The sequence below is a fragment of the Euprymna scolopes genome, chromosome 15, assembly GCF_053919585.1.
Source record: "Euprymna scolopes isolate OS-2025 chromosome 15, ASM5391958v1, whole genome shotgun sequence".
Classification (NCBI taxonomy): Eukaryota; Metazoa; Mollusca; class Cephalopoda; order Sepiida; family Sepiolidae; genus Euprymna; species Euprymna scolopes.
This window is the reverse complement of record NC_136496.1, coordinates 73,237,299-73,254,156: the sequence shown is the minus strand read 5'-3', so window position 1 is coordinate 73,254,156 and position 16,858 is coordinate 73,237,299. Positions and strand designations below refer to the sequence as shown.

General features: G+C 30.9%; 1 protein-coding gene across 2 annotated transcripts in view; it reads left to right on the top strand.

The window, feature by feature from the left end:
• Positions 1–11,021, top strand: part of LOC145293903 (N,N'-diacetylchitobiase-like) — a 56,088-nt gene extending 45,067 nt beyond the window's left edge. For both annotated transcript variants that reach the window (XM_080140705.1, XM_080140704.1), the window contains exons 7-8: positions 1,550–1,699; positions 9,583–11,021. In XM_080140705.1, the coding sequence (XP_079996831.1) occupies positions 1,550–1,699; positions 9,583–9,643 (211 nt within the window). In that variant the 3' untranslated portion in view covers positions 9,644–11,021. The remainder of the gene's footprint in view (positions 1–1,549; positions 1,700–9,582) is intronic.
• Positions 11,022–16,858: the final 5,837 nt, after the last annotated feature.

Here is a 16,858-nt window from a genome sequence, read left to right as displayed (position 1 = left end):
GGTGTCCATTTAGCACTAAATATTGCAATTATAAATTTTTGGGGGCACCAGAACTTTTCTTTTCATTTTTGGAAGAGTTATACTAGCAAAAAGGGAACAGTCCAAAATTAATGTTTGTTTTTTAAACAAAATTTTGGCAATTCAAAACAAGTTCAATAAATACTTATGTCCAAAAAATAAAATTGATAACTAAACAAGTATTATTCTATTATTCTTAAGCAATATTTTTATTCCAGAAAGATAAAAGCCTGAATTTTATCAGATGAGAAGCAGAATAATATAAAACTTTTTCTGCTATTTTTGATAGAATTTAAAATTTTCCAAAACCACACCATTTACTGCCATTTTTGTCTTGATCACTAAAACATTAAAATATTTTTGTAAAGTTTTTCACCCAAATAATTTTTTTTTTTCTTTTTTCATCTAAATAAGATTTAGGATGATTTGCTATAAGACTATGCAAAAATATTATAATAGAAGTACCTGAATTTCAAATAATTCCAACTTTTTATATCACTATAGATTTGCGTAGCAAAATTTAAAAAAACAAAATTTAATGATACTGTAAAATTAAGTATGGAGGCCTGGAGGCGACTAAATAAAGTATATTTAACCCTGTATTTTAATGTTTAATTTGATGATTAAGTGAAGGGTTTAATTTTTTTTTTCATAAGCTATATATATATATATATATATATATATATATATATATATATATATATATATATATATATATATATTTGGTGGCTACATAACCCCTGAAGTTAAGCAACGATAAGGCTGGCCAGTGCCAGATGGGTGACTATTTTGGGAATGCAACACGTATGTGTTGAAAATAACTCTTGCATATAATATCATGGTTAGGTGAATAAACAAGAAATTGCTGAAAGAAATTATCATATTTTTAGCAAAATGCGCAGTTATTTATTGATTTTTTTTTCATTTTTAGTATCGATTCTGCAAACAATTTCCTATTTAATGGTATATTAGCAATATTGGGTCCGCTAAAAGAAAATTATTAATTTATTTTTCAAAGATTTAAAAGTAGTGTTTTTCGCATAATTAATGAAGATATATAAATTCTTTTTGCTAATCTGAAAAATAATAATTATTATTTATATATTCAACGAATTCCATACGTCAAAACACAAAAGATGAAAAATAAAAAACATTCAAAATTCATGTTTTCAACCTTAAAATCTGATAAGCGTGCAGTTATTTTTTTTTTTTATTTACAATCCTTACCCTCCCCACAATACAATATATTTTGCTCAGTTTCGGCTAATTAAGAAATGTCTTTATAAATGCAATTTAGTCTAGAAGTGAGTGATGGTGGCTCAGAAGCAGGTGATCATTTTATCTTGAATTTATATGCAAAAGTGATCCCTTCCTCGCTCTAAAGTCTAAAATATTGTTTATTTCTTTTGCTGCTTACTTTTTTTCAGGCTGTTTACATGTAATTGCCTCCAAAAAGTAGAATTTCATTTTCTTTAATGAATTAGCAAAGAGTGCAGATGAAGAGATCGAAATTGTTTCTTGACTCTTTCAGCTTTGAGCAAGATGGTCACCAGTTAAAGATTAATTGCACATACCCAGGTCTTCCTATCCAACATAGCATTGATGGAGGTGAAACATGGACAACCCATTCAGAAGAATCAGTTTACATTCCAAGTGAAACCAAAGTCATTCTTCAGACAAGGTGAGTAGAATCTTGTTTTATCGTTATTTCCATGGCAGGTGCTCGTCTGAACTCCAATTTCTGGTCCCCCCTCACCAATCTTTCACGAAAAACACCCGTCTAGCTGAATCCACTGTGAAAAATTTCCCCCACTCTTTATCTGTGCCTAAATCAAAACGTGGATTCCATGAACAAAGCTTCTTTCTTAGAACTACACGCCTGTGGAACTCTGTTCCATCTGCCTGCTTCCCACCTGACTACAACTTAGATGTCTTCAAGTCCAACGTTAACAAATTCCTAATGAACCGCCCCCTTAAGTAAACACTTGATCAAATCTCCACACTAACCTACTGTACTTGCACCCTTATCCCTGAGTGGCTTCCGGGCCTTGATAAGTGGTGACCACTGTGTAAAAAAAAAAAAAAAAAAGAATCATTTCTATTTTTACTGATTGAATGATGCAAGGTGTTGTATGCATGGCATAATCATGTCGCCACACCGGATCTTGCCAAATCATCAACTTCAAGCAACGATGTACCTGGCCAGTACTAGATAGGTGACCATTTGGGAATGCTAGGCACTGTATGTGCTCTTCGCTTATCTCGACATTGTTTCCAGTCCTCTTGAACTTATATACTTGCAATTGGAATTAAAACAATGTCGACTCAGGAGAGGTGTGGTTGGAAGTTGCGCAAGTTTTGATACAAAAATTTCACATTTAGGCACTCTTCAGTGGTTATTCATAGTTTGTCAAGATTGAACAGAGTATTGAGATATATATATATATACAAATACAGTAAAATAAAACAAATATATATATATATATATATATATATATATATATATATATATATTTGTTTTATTTTACTTCAGTCGAAGTTCTCAGAAATCAAGGGGCCCACTGCTTGAACTCTATATGAGATACATGTGTGTGTGTGTTCAGAGAAAAAAGCATTGATGCTTTGGGTTTAAATTCTCTTTTTTATTGAAATGTGCCATATTATATGGCATAATCATGTTGATATGCCAGTTTTTATAAGATCACCAAAGTTAAGCAACAATGAACCTAGCCACACCAGATGGATGATGATTCGGGAATGCTAGGCGTTGTATGTGCTCTCTGCTTATCTTGGCATTGTTTCAAGTCCTCCTGAACTTATATACTTGCAACTGGAATTAAAACAGTATCATAAATTTCATGTGCAGATACCCTTCAGTGGCTATCCATAGTCTGTCAAGACTGAACAGAGCCTTAATGCAAGATGATGAACCATGTGCACCTCCCCACTAAAATGCTATCCATATTTTGTTCCTCTTTTCAAGTGTCCTTTTTGCAGCCATATTTATACAATTTCTTTAGTCTGTCTAAAAGATAGTTCATATAGCTGATTTTTTTTTTCCTGTGTTGTTTCTGGTGAGAGTAATCAGCTTCTGTATTTTCTTTTATGTGTTTCTCTAATCCTTTATTTATATTTTTTTATTGACTAAGAGTTTTTATACAAGTCATTATCAGTGACTGCTCACTAGTAATAATAAATGGTGTTCCCTGGAATCTGAGTGAGAAGAAGTCTCCCCTGATTTACAGCACTCTCCACCTCTTTTGATAACTATAGCAAATTACTTTGCATCATCGCAATAGCTGTTTACCATTAATTTCTCTCTAGTAATAACCATTAGTCTTTTCTGGAATTTGATTGGTAGTAAGTCTCCCCAAAGTTCCAGTACTTTCTGCACCCTTCCAGTGAATATCTGATTGGTGCTTTCCATTCTGGTTCATTCTATCTTCTTTGACTCTTACTGACTATTTTGTGTGATGTCAGCCAAGGTTGTAACCATCACCCTTCTTTTGTTGTTGTTGTTATTGGTATTATTCATTTACTAGGAGTTTTCACACAAGTTAACAATAAGGATTTCTCTTTCACAGGTGTTCCCCAAAGTCTAAGTTACAACAGGTCTCTCCAGATTTCCTGTGCTCACCACCTCTTTCGATAAACTTTGCAAATTAGTTTGCATTATTGCAGTAGCCATTTACCATTAATTTCTCATTGGTAGTGACAATTTATCTACACTGGAATTTGGGTGGCAATAAGCCCCCCCCCCCAATTATTATTATTATTATTCTTGTTCTGAGTCTAATATTTCTTACATTATTTATTGAATAATAACGCATACTTTAGGTTTTGCTTACTACTGTCTCTGTTCGGCTTGTCCTTGACTCGCAGCACCATATAAGAAAAGCATTCAAATGAATAGTGAATAAAAAATGGAAGAGTTAATAGAATCAAATTTTTTTTAGGTCATAATTTTTCACTAATCGCAAGTTGCAGAAAAAAAGAAAAATAATATAAAATAAGCAATCAGATACAAATTTTAATGTCATTCATCTTTTTCAGTTAATGTCTGACATTAAATTTCTTTGTCACTCAATTCTTTTCAAATTGCTTATATTTTTTCTACTTTTTTGTTTTTATTTCATTACGAACATATTTTACAGACATATTGTTACGAGCATCTATTATTTGAATTTATATCGAACATTCTATGTCTATACTGCAAAAATTTACCTCCTATGTCCTTCATATAAGACTAACAGGGCTACCTGGTGTTGCCCTGAGAAATGGAAGAGTTACAAAGTGCCCCCCCCCTCTCTCTCTCTCTTTATCACTCTTTCTTTTGCTTTCTTTGTCAACTCAAAATTAATCATTCACGAATTACTACACAATAACATTAAAAAGTTGCTCTAAATGTACCCCCCATCCTGATTAATTATATTTTTGTTGACCCTCGAAAAAATAAATATAAAAATAAAATATTACCCATATTTTGTCTGAGAAAGTGTACATATCCAGATTATGACCCAATTTCCAGCAACTTTGTGTTGACATTTTGCAACAGATTGTTTAATCTGCTGAAATGAAGATTGCCAGACAATTCAAAACATGGTGTCTTCTCCTTTCCTCATGTTAAAGAATTGCTTTCTATTTAGAAAGATATTCTTAACATAGAAATTTTAGGGGATTTTATATTGATATAGCGTGTTGAATTTAATTTTCAGTTAAAAAAATTTTTTTTCTTGATTTAATGAATTTCATGCTCTCATTGAAACTTGTTGTCTTCTGACAGCTGATTGGATAATCGCTTCAGCATCTTCTAGCTTCTTACAGAACCTTCTAGATAATGCTGATGCAAAGTAACTAGAAATTGGGTTGTAAACTGGATAAGTACCGTAATAAATAATATATGGATTTTGTGGTTGTGTCTTGTTCAAGGTTATAGTCAGTTAACAACTTTCCTAACTTCCGGTGTGTCTGCAGCATACTGAAAGTGGTGACAAGACAAATCAGTTTCTTTCACTTTTATTGTTCTTCAGTGAATTGTGAAGCAATTTATTGAAATATAAAAAAAAAGGACATTCTTGAAAAATATGCAATAAAAATTAATAAAATTATACAGATAAAAATAACAGTCTTTATCTTAACTTTTAATTACAAAATTTAGTAAAAAGAAGTTTATATTCTATTTGAAATTAATTAAATTAATTAAAATTTTTAAACATGCTTTCAATAATTCTTTAAAAAAAGAAGAAAGAGTGCAAAAAGTGTTTTCAATAATAAAAAAAAAAAAAATTTCAATAATTCCTAATTAAAATAATACCGAAAAAAACTTTTCAATGATTATTAAAAAAAAAATGAACGATCAGAAAAACATAATAAAAAAAGAGTACGTGCACGGGAGAGATTTAGGTGTGAGAGAAAAAAAGTAAAGGAACTGATTTACCTTGTCACCACTTCTGGTAGCAGATACGCCGGATGTTAGGAAGTACATTGTACATTAGCGGACTATTACCCTTGTTCAGTTTTTGGCTTTTAGCTAGATACACAGCTACAAAGTCGCACATAGAACTGTCCTTTATATAATAGTCATAATCACGTTGACACACCGGTTCCCACTAATTCACCAAAGTTAAGCAACGTTGAACCTGGTCAGTACTAAATGTGTGACCATTTGGGACTTTCAGGTGTTGTATGTGCTCTCCGCTTATCTCGGCATTGTTTCGAGTCATCCTGGTCTTCTCCTTGCCACTGGACAAATAGTGCCGATTCAGGAGAGGTGTGGTTGGAGATTCCACAACCCTTGCCTCACAATTACATGCGCTACTGCCCATAAGGGGTATCCTTTGTTTTTCAAGACTGAACAGAAGCATGGATATAATAGACTAGCAGCGTTACCCAGTGTTTCTGTGGTGACAGGGATAACAAAAAAGAAGAGTTAAAAAATGTGAAACTTCTTTTATTTAAAACTTGTGTAAAATTAAGACAAAGTGTCATTCTGACATTTTATATCAACTTTTATTGGTCATCTATATAAATCATGAAAATAATTTATTTATTGGTCATCTATATAAATCATGAAAATAATTTATTTATTGGTCATCTATATAAATCATGAAAATAATTTATTTATTGGTCATCTATATAAATCATGAAAATAATTTATTTATTGGTCATCTATATAAATCATGAAAATAATTTATTTATTGGTCATCTATATAAATCATGAAAAAAATTTATTTATTGGTCATCTATATAAATCATGAAAATAATTTATTTATTGGTCATCTATATAAATCATGAAAATAATTTATTTATTGGTCATCTATATAAATCATGAAAATAATTTATTTATTGGTCATCTATATAAATCATGAAAAAAATTTATTTATTGGTCATCTATATAAATCATGAAAATAACAAGTGTTAGTAAAAAGAGAGATCATTCAAAGTTGATGCGTCTGAACAAAGACGTGTCCATGATAGGAAACAGTTATTCAAAAGCCTATACTAGTAATGGGATGATTTCAATATTTTTTTCTGATTCCAATACAATTACCAATTCTGTTCTAAATTACAGATTCTGATGCTTTTAAAATCTCTAAATATTAACTGTATATTTCGGCATATAATGCGACCCTCAGATAAGACAACATACAAAATTGGAGCAAATTTGTATAAGATGAAACCATGTTTGTTTAGCCTAGCCTAGAGATTGCAACGTCCGGTATCTTATGTCTTATGGAATATTAATTTTTGAAGATGATTTTTTTAACTTCAAGGGTCGTCTTATACGCCAAAATATACAGTATTTACAATGTTGTTTTTTTTTTTTTTGTTTTTTTGTCTTTAATTTTCAGATTACCATAAAAACCTATGTCATATGTGTATATTTTTTCGCAAACATACGCTTGTGGAGAGGTAAACTATAGATTTTAGTATTACTAGTATTCTAAAATCAATAAATATTTATCATTTTATAATTAGTACCAACAATGGAAAATTAAGTTTAAAAAATCATCTTAAATAGCAAGCAAAAGATTCGTTTTTGGCATCGGAAAATAAGCAGAAATGTTTCCGATTCCAATACCAATTCTGCAACCCCAAAATGTTCTGATTTTTATGATTCCCGATTCTGATTCTGATTCTGATTAATCATCCCAACATTAATATAGGTAAATGATAGTTTAAAGGCTGGCAGAGTTCATATTATTATTATTATTATTATTATTATTATTATTATTATTATTCAGAAATAAGACTGTGCCAGAGTTTTAGAAAAGTAAGTACACCTTGAAACTTTTTAAGTATAGAATTGATGCTGATAGCTCAGGTTAAAAGCAGTTTTGTTTGTGCATCTGGATAGAAATTTGGTGGTGAACTGAGTGATATGAGTGAGTTAGGCAGCTCGTCATTCTTAAAATAAAAATTAAGTATTTGCTTCCATAAATGCCAACTTTACAAGTCAAGGAAATATTCCACATCGTTATGGCAGCTACTGCTACACTGTCTTTTTACCTCTTACTGACATCCTCTGCCTGTCTCTCTCTCTCTCTCTCTCTCTCTCTCTCGTTAGATCAATAAATGTGATACTATGGGCCCCCACTCACCCGGCCAGGATATCATGGAACGTTAGGAAGTGATTCATAAAAAAAGTAAAAAGTTGTAGGAAGTAAAAAAAACAAAACAAAAACAGCCATGACAATGGCTAGAAATGATTCACCAAAGTGTACAATGGGGTTAGGATGAATATTGGAAGTAGGATGGATAGTTAGCTGAGATTGGCCACGAGGGTGAGTCAGTTTCGATTTAGACTAAGACAAAATATTGAACACAGGATTTCCAATCCTGATATGAATATATTTAGAAATTTTTAATTAGTTTAGTCTAGTTTTGAGATAACGAGAATTGATGATGGTTGACGGCTTGGAAATCCCCAGAGATATTGGAAAAATTGGAGTAAAATCCCCAGAGATATTGGAAAAATCGGGTTAAAATCCCCATAGATATTGGAAAAATTGGAGTAAGAGTCTAGTGAGAGTAGGTTGAACAGAGAAGATAATTACTGATGCAACTAGATTGTTATCGACAGATAGCATTTTAGGTTCATTTTCTATGTGACACTATCACATGCACACAGCTAAACTGAGTTATACCAACAGCTTGTGTTGTTTTTATTGTAATGCAATTATGAAGGCAATTATCAAGTTGCATAGAAAGTAATTAAAAAAGAAATATGACTAACTGATCTAGTTTCAGTGTTGTTTTTGAAATAACTACTGACAAGAATGAAAAAAAAAAGCTTTTTTTTTTTCTTTTCATTCACTAATTTTGTCTCTGGTTACTCTATGGAAATGACATATTACTGAATTAAAAAAAAAAATTATTTTTGCTCATAATCAAATCTGATCATATTGAATGCACAATATGATCATTTTCAAATGAATTGTCAACAAATACATGTCAAGCTATCCTATTAAACAACCGGGAGGTGACAGTGGTGATGTGGTTAACGACACGGACTGACGACTTGAGTGTTCCAAGTTTGAATCCATTTTTTTACACAAAATCGTTATCACTTGGGATGTTGGCAACCTTCATGTGGTCCCTTCTGTAAGTGCCCAATGTTTTTCTGGAAATAATTCTGACTAGAGAAATATCAGGGAAACTGAAGCCAACAATAAAATTTCCAGATTCATATGATGATGATGATGATTAATAATAATAAACAACCAAATTCTGTCAATCCCATTCATTGTTCCCAATCATCCCATAGTATTATTTATCATCCAACCAACAACCTGATTAACCATTATCCTTGAATAGCCTTTGCCCTCGATAAGTGGTGATTGTTAGTCAAAAGAAAAATAAATAATGAAAGATCTACTTTTACAGCCTCATTTTTACATTCTTCAAGTTGACGAATATTCGAGCTAATTATGAGTGGGCTAACCTGCATATAGATGTAAAGAATCATAGTCTTTGCATTCACTGGGTAGTGAGTCATTTCAATCAATTTAATCTAATTCGCCAACGCACCATTGGGTTACTTGGAAAGCAAGTGAAAAAAAAAAAAAAGAAAAGTGGTTTTTCAAAGTAATGAAACACTTATTTTTTGGCAATTGTGTTTTTTTTTTCACTAACAATTTTCCAAAGCTCACTACTGAGTGAAAAATATCTTTTTAACTTTTTTTTTTATAAAACGAACAAAGTTAAACTTTTATTGTTTAAATAATTTAATAGAACAATATACTTTTTTTTTTTAATGAAGGCTGTTTAAAAAAATATCTGCAAAAATTAGAATGTTTATGCCTTCAAGTATCAACATAAAATTTGTTGTAAATTTAGAATTACACTTATTTAAAAAAAAAAAAAAAAAAATCTTTATGATGTACATACTCGTCATAGAACAAAGATGTCATATTCTAAAAATCATGTGGGTTTGGCTAGTAACCTTTCTATTTGGCTAGTAAATGAAAATATTTAGTTGTCAAAGGTCAACTAAAGATAAGTTTCTATTTCCACCTTCTTTACATTGATATTATTTTTGTTTTAATATTTCTCTTTTGCCAGTTCCACAGACAGATGTCGATCGAGTCGACAAATAGAGATGTCCGTTCCCACCAACTCTTAATACAAGTCACACAGCTTCCTACTATTATCAAATATTGACCAGCAACCATGTCGGCTTTCAGTACGATTAATACAACAATTGAAAATGTCTGCAACAATCAAACTCTTTCTGACGAGCATCACAAAGGCTTATGTATTTGCATATTTGGCTTCTGGAAGGACACGCGCAACTCTTTTTCCATGGCTGATAAAATTCTCACCTTCAGACATAAAAACCGGCCAAGCAACAAGCTCTTCAAAAAATGATATTTATGCTGGAGACATGAAGTTTGAATTTCGTTTTTTTTTTTTTAAATTTTAACTTGGTACTAAGGCAGTGTAAGGTCCACGGTCAAACTTTCTGTAAAATTCCAGAAATCAACAATAACAAAAGTATTTAAAAATGAAACAGAATTTTTACCTTTTATTTAATTGCATTTTTTTTAATAATTAGCATGTCTTAGAGGTTATTAATGATTATTGTTTTATATGTTATAAAGTATTACTATACTTAAATAACAGGCACAATTGGGATTACTAGAAAAGTGTTTGCTACAGATGCCCCTTAAAACATTTTTTAGAGTTCCTGATCATGCTTCTTTTTCTTAATTTGATATGTCATTTTCAGATGAAATGTCAGCTGCATATTGGCCAAAGTTACAGAAAGTGATTTTCTCCATAAAACTCTATTATTTATGTTGGGTTTGACTTGATCATTTCAAGTCTTTCTTGGTTTGTCTTTTCCTTGTTCACCATCAATTGAGATGCCTCAATTTATCTAGCCAGCACTACAATCAACATGTCCATACCATTATAAACTGTCGCAATGCAGAGCTGACTAGTTTGACCACCTTGAGCCTTGGCAGTGAGGAGTTGGAACAAACTCTGTCATCAGTATAAATCCTATAAACCCACTGAACGGTAACTACATCATTCTTTTGTATCTTTGGATGCTGCAGGATCTACATTCATGATGCACAACCCAATATATAGTCAATTTTATCACTTATGTTGATTTCAATGTATCGTTGCTTGAGTTCATCTTTGACAGAGCTATTCCAAGTCTTCCTTGGTTTGTCTTTCCTTGTTTACTCTTAATTGAGATGTGCGTACATCTGTTTATCCAACCGGAGCTTCATGCAACATGTCCATACTGTTGTAGACTGTTGCAACTTAGAGCTGACTATACGCGTTGAGACTCCATAGCAAGGAGTCAGAACTAACTCTGTGGTGAAGGCGCACACTATAAATCACCTGAACTATAGCCACATCTTTTTTTTGCAGCATCTTCAGTATACTCCAAACATGGATTACAGGCATATAAATCAGGGTTTGTACAGGCGTGAAAAGGCCTTGTTTCTATTATTAGCGGAATAAACGCCTTGAAAATATGGAAAATATCTTGAAAACGCTTTGAAAATTGTATTCTTTATATTCACTAAAAATTTGTGTCAGAATATTAAAAATAAAATTGAAATGAATACTATTAAAATATTTTTTAAATATTAAGTAAAATACTATTAAAATATTTTTAAATATTAATTAAAATTCTATTAATTTTTTAATATCAATTAAAATACTATTAAAATATTTTTAAATATTAAGTAAAATTCTATTAATTTTTTTATATCAATTAAAATACTATTAAAATATTTTTTAAATATTAAGTAAAATACTACTAATTTTTTTTTTAAATATTAAAAACCGAAATAAATATATTCTTCTGAAATTGCATCATATTATTTCCAGTATTGTTGATAATGGAAGTCCACCATTTTATCACGAAACTGCCGGATGTTATCTATATTCTTTACAGATGTAGCCAAAGTGAAATTACAAATAAAAAAAATACTATTAAAATATTTTAAAATATTAACTCAAATAGTATTAGTTTTTTGGTTTATTATATCATTCTTAATATTTCAATTTTTTTCTTTTAAACTTAGATTTTGTCTGGAGAAGGCCTTAAAAAAAGGTGTGAAAAGTCCTTGTAAATCTGTATTAACCGTGTAAATGTCATAACTATGGCTATAACAAGAGAGTATTCTTTTCACTATTTTGACTCTTGAGTATATATCAGTTAATATCTTATGTTTTTAGATAGTGATGTGGTTCTCTGTTGATTAACTGTGTCAGATATATACTCGAGAGTCAAAACAATGAAAAGAATATGCTGTTGTCACAGCCCTAGTTATGAGTTGTGAACACTACTGTTACTCCGTATTGTTTCACTCATTTCTTTTGTCATGTTACACGTCTCTTTTCCTTAGCTAAAAGACTCTTATCCTTACAGAACTCTATTTCCTCTTCAAGATTTACAAGGTCTGGATATGACCTTAAACTATATCCGATGGTGAGGCTCCCAGCTTGCGGGCTTTGGGGAGTATGGAACCACCCTTTTATTCCCATTGCTCCCAGGTCCACTCTGACCCGGAGTGGTAGTACCTGTTAGGGTCCCAACTTTGGGTTAAATAGAAACCGACTTGAAAAAAAATGTATATTCTATTAAAAAATTTTTCTTCAAAATAACTGGATTCGGCATTAAATAACCTGAAAAGGGTTGATATGCCGTAAAACAAAACGAGCCAAACCAAAATTTACAAATTATGTTAAAGATCATGTCTACCCCCCCCCATTTACTTGCCTTCCCACAAGGGCAGAGTTAGACACAAGGTTTTCTTTTTATGTGGAGAAAATCTGGATCACTAAAACGATACATTCTAGACAGAAGTGAAAATACCAGTATAGCTTCTATCAGCAATGCTTCGCAAATAAGAAGACTTCAGATGACTGACAATAAACCCACTCACTCCCTTTGTAAGAAGAAAGTAAAGCCTGGGAAAATGGCCTCTTGAGACCCAGCAAACTACATTTTGATCCGAGCTAAAATGCAGGATAAAATGTGTTTTATCCCTTCTCATATCGTTTTCCATTTTTTTTGTTTGTTATTGTTGATTTTTGTGAAATGATTTTATGGTCATTAATTTATATAAAGCATTTTACGCAAAGAGATACACCTTACATTGTGTTAGTACCTTTAAGTCTTTGAAATGAATTCCTTGTGCATTGTTTTTTGCTAATGCAAAACCTTAAAAACATTCAACATTTTAAAATGCTGCAATTCTATGAATCCCCCGACCCCTCCAAAAAATGTTTGCTTCTCAAAGGCGTTCTTCATCTTACTTTATAAAAAAATTCTCTGCTGAATCCAAGAAAATGATGAGGTTTCATAAACTCACAATTTGAAATAAAAGCAAATAAAGGACAACAAAATAACATTTTTCCAAATCCTATTGCACGCAGCTCATCTACCTTTTTGTCCAAATATTCATAATGTGATAAGCAGATTTTTTTTTTGATTTTTTTTTTTTTTTAGACATCTTTTCCAAAAATAACAACCGAGTTTGAGGATTTCGGTTCACCTCAAACTTTTGATATTTCTTTCAGTCAGTGCACTCTTCATCAGATTCACTGTTGAACTACTGTTTTCAAAGATCATACAGATTACGGATTGGTTACAAACATGTAGTTTCCTCTTACTGCGGCCTTCTTCTTTTTTTCTTTTTAGTAGCCTCTTCACAACAGAAGAATGGCAACCACATATCTTGAAGCAATTCTTGCTCATTCTCTTATTTTGTTCTCACATTCCATGAACCATGTTTTTGACAAAGGGGAAAGAATTGCTGTTTTCTGGGTTGAAATCTATCTATCTAGCTAACACTTGACTAGTTTTTGACCTTGAAGAGTGTTTTTTTTTTTATTAACTCCTTATAGAATAATACCTTGCCTGGAGCAATTTCCATTAAAAAAAAAAAAATTCTGTTACTTTTCATGGCATAAGACTGGCAAGTCCCCAAAACTACCACAACAGGAGTTACTTCAGAATTTTCTTTCTTCTACACTAGTTGCCCATACCAACATTTGAGAGTCCAGTCTACCCTACTATTTAATTGTTAGATGGAGAGAAGCTCTATGGATTCATACCTTTTCCAGGAATATTAGCAAAAGTGACACAATAATAATGATAGAACTCTAAAACTGTTGAGTCTGCAAATTGGGCTGATAATTCGTGTACAACTACCATTTCTCTTTTTCTTTTTTTATACTGCAATGAGCAAAAAAGAAAAGCTGTATAATCTAGCTAGAATTTATGGAATAGTTTAATTTGTGTTCATTTTTAAAATTTTCTATCTACAAAAAAGTTTGCATCTTAAGATGATTGAAGAATATACGACTTGGAAAGTTTTGGCTAATAAACAAAAATTAACTTGTTAATGCCAAAAGTTTCCCTTTTCAGACATTTTCTTAGCACTATCCTCAACATTGACATGTATATAATTGATAAATAAACAAACAAAAAATAAGCAGACATATCTGAGCACATCCAGATTAAAACTAGTTCACCTTCTAACGCACAAAGAAAGGATGTTTCTATTCCTTCAAAATTGAACAAAGGAAGAGATGGATTATAAGTTGAATTAACCTCTGCTTGATTAATGCATGGCAATTGACTGCAATAAATGAGAGTGTGATTCACAAAGAATCTGATTGGTTAACTAGCAAACTCAACACCAGATGAATACATATACTCTAACATCAATTACAATCAATAGCCTAATGAACCCTCACGAGGATGAAATGCAGAAAATTCTGTGTAGCTTAATTGCCATATATATTTTCATAAAAGTAAATACTGAAAATAGATACATAAAATAAAATATATATATATATATATATATATATATATATTTGTATATTTTGGCAGCAAGTCATTACTTGGACACATTTGATTGAACACGACAGAGTTATTCCTTTTTCCGATCTTGTTGGATATCTTTTCTATTTGGCGAACAGTCTTTTTAATTTTGGCAGGCGTAATATATAGAATGGCGCTCAGAAGTTGTTGGTCGGCCATATTTTTCTCAAGCGCTTTCTATCAGGCATCATCCTGCACTCACCTTTATAGCCAACTAAAAAAATATATATATATATATAAGTACACCAAGCCTCAAAGGAAAAGAAAACAACAACAGTTGCTCCTGATGACAATTGGATTCCTGATAGAAAGCACTTGAGAAAAATACGTCTGACCAGCAACTTCTGGGCGCCATTCTATATAATACGCCTGCTGAAATTAAAAAGACCGTTTGGCAAATAGAAAAGACATCCAACAAGATCAATCAAACGTGTCATATATATATATATATATATATATATATATATATATATATATATATATAAATTCATATTCCTGTCTGTTTGTTTGTTGTTCACAATTTGATTAATATATACAAAACGTGTCTTACTTTAATCTTTCATTTATTTTTATATATAGTACGATATATGCAGAAATATACAATTAGGAGATCACCGTATTTGCATATGACATTAAGAAAACTCGATTTTACTAAATAGCAGTATCTTAGTAAATGTTTTTAACGAGATGATTATTTTAAGTATTCTATTTAAAATTGTTATTTTATAAATTTTAAACAACAATTATATTGATAATATATTTAATTTATTTTAGAATTAATATTTCCAACAGCAACCTTTTTTAAAAAATTAGTTGCCCCTAGATGCTATGCATGAAAAAAACAAACGTTCACCAAATATCATTTGGTGATTTCATTAAGTTTCTAGCTGGAAAAATAATTCCATGTTTGACTTTTATTGTTTTTTTGAAATATTCAAACAACAACAAAGAAAAAATACTTACGAAAAAAACTGAAAAGATTTCATTTGTTTGTTTTATTTTATTGCTTACGGCAATACAACATCAGTAAATTTTTACCATGTAATCCAATGTCGCTTAATACCTAAACAATGAAGATCTACTGCTCCCCCCTCTAAATTCCATAATTTACACTTTTTTTTCTTTTTTCGCGTTAATTTCATCGATCACAAACTTAATTTTCTAATTAAAAAGGTAACTTTATACAGCGTGACCCAGCAGCGGTTAACCCCTAAAAAATGGAGATCTACTTTTTTTTCAGCCTAATACATTTAAATAGCCTTTATAAATATTATGTGAGAAGAAATTTTGAAAAAAAAAATAACATGTTAGAGTAGGGGATCACTTTTCTATATAAATTTAATGTAAAATGAGCACCCAATTTTTGCCCATCAAATGTTCAACAAGACACGTCACCTCTAACATTTTTTCAAGTTTGGCGATTGAGGGGGAGGGCAAAATCTGACAAATACAATTTGTTTTTTTTTTTCTGGTGAGTGGGGAGGGGAATTACATTGGAAACATAAAATAATGATAAATTTAATTATTTTTTATAAGACCATTCTCTACTTTTATCTAACAATTTAATAAACAAAACAAACCCCAAAATATGACAAAGTAAATTTTTGGGGGGGAGGGGGGGATTACATTAGAAACATAAAACGACAAATAAAAAGCAAATCGAAAAGCCTCCCCCCCCTAAAAAAAGCAAATCGAAAATTTCCTTTATTTACAAATAAAAGCCAGTAAAAAAAAAGTGCCCTTACAAAAAATAAAGGTAAATGTGTAGTTTAGCGGCGTAAATTATTTGACAGACAAAAAAATTATAAAAACTATTTATTTTTATATAAAACATTATTAGACCCAAAGGTTGAAATAAAACATAAAAAATTCATTTTTATGTATTTTTTCTTTTTTAATTAGACTAAATGTGCACACCTTACACGTTTAAAATTTGGCCTTTTTTAGGTTTGACAGATTGGCTTTTTTAAGGCAAAATTTATCCTTTTTTACGCTCTTTCATTACAAAAAATATGGCAGCCAAAAACATAGTTTATGAAAGAGCTTAAAAAGACCAATCTGCCAAACCTTAGAAAGGCCAAATTTTAAAAGCAATATAGCGGCCTTGAATAATAAATATAAATGATAAAAAAGGATGAAAATGAAATTTTTTCTTATTTTGGGCTAACAATGTGTTTTATATAGAAATAAATAGTTTTTATATTTTTTTTTGTCTGGCAAATAATTTACGCCGCTAAACTACACATTTACCAAAATAAAAAATAAATGCACGCATTAATGTTTATAAATATTATTTGTTTAGGTTCACAAAATCATGAGTTTTCTTAGGACGGTGATACCTTCTGTCGAAATATCTGGTGGAGAATTTATCAGATACTTCTTTTGAGGGGCAATTACATTTACATGTTTTTATCCGTTCTTTTATTTTTGAAATTGTTGTGGGGGTATCAACGTTACTCATGATGAAAATGATTAGTATAG